Consider the following 4,348-nt stretch of genomic DNA (forward strand, 5'->3'; position numbering starts at 1 on the left):
TCAACCAATTTGATCTTCGAATTGTTTAAAATTTCGTCAATTAAACTCTTCCAGAACTAAATTGACAAAATTTTAAAAATGTGGAAATCATCATTTTGATCCATGGAATAGTTTAATTGGCAAAATTTTAAACAATTCGATGATCAAATTGGTTGAAATTGAAAACTATAGACTATATTAAGTATTAACAATTGAAAAATAATTGAAGGGTCAAAATGATGATTAGGTCTAATAAAAAAAAAATATAAAACCCTCCCAACGTCATGATCTGTAACTCGAAAATTTTATTACTCACCGGAGTAAATTCAGTTACCAATATTCAAAATAACGAAGAATTTTATTTATTAGAGTATAGCAACATAACAACAAAAGGGACTTTCATTTGCATCGGATCTAAAATTTAAAAAAAAAAAAAAAAAAAAAAAAACTTGCATTAACTATAAATCTCGCTTCGAGTCTAGGCGGAAATCAACTTCCGGCATCAACAGTCGGTGTAGTCCCCTGGGAAAAGCAGGAGAAAAATGAATAACCATTCAATTCAATTCAATTCATAGCAATTGCAATATTTAAGTGTAAAGAAAACAACAGATCACTACGAATCCAATCTATTAATACAACCAAGAATCAATTGCTTTTCGAATTTATATACCTAAATAAAAATCCAACAAGTTGGAATGATTTTCAATTGTCATGATAAAAACTAACATAAATCAGGCAAATTATATTGTGCACGGTGCACTCCAATATTTACCCTAATACATATTCATTTTTTAATATACTATAAGTTCATTTTAAGTGTACTGTAGTTCATTTTTAATAGATTCATTATATTTTGATACATATTCATTTCTAGTGGATTAGGGGTCCACCTTGACATGTGAACTCGAGCCCACGGTACAAATATTGATATAATCAAGCCTTAAATAACATAATGCACCTAATTTTTTTGGGGGGCAGGGAGTCAAAAAAAATCAATCCAATCCAAGCCACATACAGCCTAACAAAAATGAACCATAAACCAAACAGTCGATGGGAAATGCCACTTCAGCCTAAGTTTTTAAACCAAATCTTGTACTGACTGACATTATAATCAATCAATGAAGATAAAGAGTTGTCACTGGTAATGAGTCAAATCAATTGGCATTTCCCATATTCTAAAACATCCATTAAGGCATTAACAAAAAGAACGAGCATGATATTGAACACTGATGCAGATATTCATTTACCACAGACAAATCCGGCATGATGTCCAGGCAGGATAACACCCCTTAGCGAACTCACTGTAACATACAAGAAAAGCTGTGTGAGATCCCATTCAAAGGTAAAGGTGAGAAATAAGGACCTATTGAAGACATTAATGTCAAAAACGAAAATTTATTCATAAGATAAAACAAATGATAACTGATCGCAATGGCTATGCACCCAAAATGAGAATATGAGAATAATTTTAACCAATGGTTCCTTCAGGCAAGCACAAGTTACCAGAAATTTTCAGTTCTGGCAAGTAGCAAACTATTATTTAGTTCCAAATTTTCATATAAAAAAAAACTGATGGTATCATGTTAATTGAATTATATCCAAACTGATTCCTGCATGTGTTACTGATTTTGAATATGCTATGACTTCCTATGACACAGAAGACTAAACGTTTTGGTACATCTGATGGGATTCAAACCTAGAAAGGGGTTTAGCTTATTACAAACACTGAACACACAGAAGAATAACATTTACATCATATTTTACATAGTAATGCAATCATAATATATTGGTAACATTATAAAACCTTCCAGAGCAACCTCACAATCCATTTTATGGATATTATTTTCCATACATAGCAGGGGATTTTTTTAACTTTCTCTAAGCCAATAGAATGGTGATTTACCTTTCCACCTGATGGGGTAAATACAGCTTTAACAGCATTGAAAACTTCATTCACAGGTTTGGCAGCATCAATCTGAAAAGATGAAGCTCCAGTTATATCACAGGTTTTTATTTTCCTTTCCTTTTCTTTGCTAGTCTTGATAAAGATGGGGTGAAAAAGAATAAGAGCTAAAAGATACTACCTTCTGGACCTTTTCCTTTGACTTGTAATATTCAATAACCGGGAGACTAGATTCCATGTAAACCTTAAACCGCTTCCTTATTGTCTCAATGTTGTCATCTTCTCTTCCCTTTCAAGAGGAAAATTAGGAAAGTCATAAAGAGATAAGGAAAAGAAACGCAGAAACAAACCTAAAGACATTAAAATTGGAGCATGATGAGAAACATACTATAAAAGGAAATTGTATGTCTAACCTGGTTCCGACTCAAAAGGCGCTTCTCCATCTCTTCTTCAGGACAATCAAAGAAAAGGACAAAATCTGGCTGAATTCCAGTCTGCAAGATGTCGAATGTGATTGTGATTAACTGATAATTGTAACAAGAATGCTCATCTAAATGCAACAAATGTTGATAAACATGAAAATTTGAAAGATCTGGATCAAACTATCGCTCATAAGAAACTTACGACTCGCTCAAAAGCTGCACGATTCTCCTCATTGCGAGGGAACCCATCAATAAGAAATTTGTCATTGCCATTTTCCTGAATAGCACGTTGGAGAAGGGCAATTGTTACCTCAGAAGGCACAATTTTTCCCTCTTTGATCATGTTCTGAATCATTGTCCTATACATGCAGGAGAAAACTCTTAATTTTTTTTTAAATCACGAGGATTATGCAGCTATGGAAAAACGTAATGAGGCTTCACTATACTAGAAACTTCACATTCATATAATAGAATAAGCTGTAAGAACTACAGATATATGCACATAATACTGGACCAGCAGAAGGACAATAGCAGATTATTGATATTTAAAAATCAGAATATCAAATAAAGTACCCAAAGGGATAGGTATAATAGCACAGTACCCATTTTCAGAACCAGACTTGATCTCTGCTCGAAGGAGATCACCAGCACTTAGATGGGTGTACCCAAAATGTTCAACAATATTTGCACACTGGGTGCCTTTACCACTTCCTGGGCCACCTGTCAATTTGAAGGATGGAAATTATTAAATGCAAAGGTATATATCTCAAGAATGTAATTGCAGAAACCAAAGGACAGCCATCAAAAGTGAATAATTGCAAGAACAGTCCAACGCCAAATAACATAAAATTGGTGGAACTATAAGATGCATGATCAGCCATTTTTGGAAACTGATGACGACAAGAAATCTTATTCACTTGATATGATTGAAGAATAAATGCTGAAATTGAAGTATTCACCTAGGACAAAGACGACCTTAACTTTCTTGTTAATTGGGAGGCTTCCAGTTGCTTCCTGCAATCAAACTCTATTTGTCAAACAACATTGCATGTAAGCAAGTCACTATTTCCACACAAATTGATTTAGAACCAATAAGGCCAATAACAGAAAAAGTCTTCTAATATAAATTATTGTACCTTGCAAATTTAGAAAGCATAGAAACATCTTGAAATTCCAAGTGACAAAACACCAGGGAAAAACAATAACTTGGCATTCCACTAACTTAAACAAAAACTCATCAAATTATTAAGTGATGAGATACACCAATCCTCTTAAATCGATTTGAACGACTACCACTTCATTGCCAAACTTGCTTTTTTGTTCTAATGTTTTTTGTTCTCTGAGTTCCAGTCATTGGTTAATCCTAAGAGAGCACCCTATGCTAGAGGAAGGAATTGCTGATGAATTAGCTTCTCCATGAAAAAATCAACATATATATATATATATATATATATATATATATATATATATATGAAAATTCCTTTTCAATAGAATGTCATCTGGAAGTGAAGCATTTAACTTCAAAGTCTAATTCAGGATTCAGAAACTGAAATATCTTAGCACTCATTCTCAATGAAATCATCAAGAGCAAATGTACATTTTCAACGACCATATCAATAAGTTTAACACTTAAAAGTAATACGGAGTAGTATTTTTTTTTTTAAATGAAAAGTAAAAGAAAATGAAACATGCAATAAAAGGTACCTTGTTTGTGGAATCCACGACAGTCCCCATGAATATCAAATGAACAGAGTCTTAGAAATAATCTGACTACTCTAAGATCTTAAACTGCAATGACAATCCTGATGGAAGCAAAAATAAAACAAAACAAAAAAAAGGTGATTATCCAAGAATTGCACATAAGATTTATTGATTCTTGAATTACAAAAATAAAAACTACACAGCATGGTAATGCTTGAGAGAATTATAGAATAAAGGAGAACAAATGAATAAAAAAAAAGCAGATACCATTAGATCCAAAACAAAAACAAAAACAAAAACAAAAACAAAAACATAAAAAAAAAAAAAAAAAAAAAAAAAAAAA

At 32.3% G+C, this 4,348-nt stretch overlaps 1 protein-coding gene across 1 annotated transcript in view; it reads right to left on the minus strand.

Moving 5' to 3' along the window:
• Positions 1-316: 316 nt before the first annotated feature.
• LOC116028547 (UMP-CMP kinase 3-like) overlaps positions 317-4,348 on the minus strand; it is a 4,912-nt gene continuing 880 nt past the window's right edge. The window contains exons 2-10 of the mRNA XM_031270282.1: positions 4,009-4,106; positions 3,264-3,318; positions 2,907-3,024; positions 2,507-2,663; positions 2,296-2,376; positions 2,064-2,171; positions 1,883-1,954; positions 1,227-1,280; positions 317-501 (exon numbers count right to left, since the gene is read on the minus strand). Coding sequence (XP_031126142.1) covers positions 1,278-1,280; positions 1,883-1,954; positions 2,064-2,171; positions 2,296-2,376; positions 2,507-2,663; positions 2,907-3,024; positions 3,264-3,318; positions 4,009-4,038 — 624 coding nt within the window. The 5' untranslated portion in view covers positions 4,039-4,106 and the 3' untranslated portion in view covers positions 317-501; positions 1,227-1,277. The remainder of the gene's footprint in view (positions 502-1,226; positions 1,281-1,882; positions 1,955-2,063; positions 2,172-2,295; positions 2,377-2,506; positions 2,664-2,906; positions 3,025-3,263; positions 3,319-4,008; positions 4,107-4,348) is intronic.

This window comes from Ipomoea triloba, chromosome 9 (genome assembly GCF_003576645.1).
Source record: "Ipomoea triloba cultivar NCNSP0323 chromosome 9, ASM357664v1".
Lineage (NCBI taxonomy): Eukaryota > Viridiplantae > Streptophyta > Magnoliopsida > Solanales > Convolvulaceae > Ipomoea > Ipomoea triloba.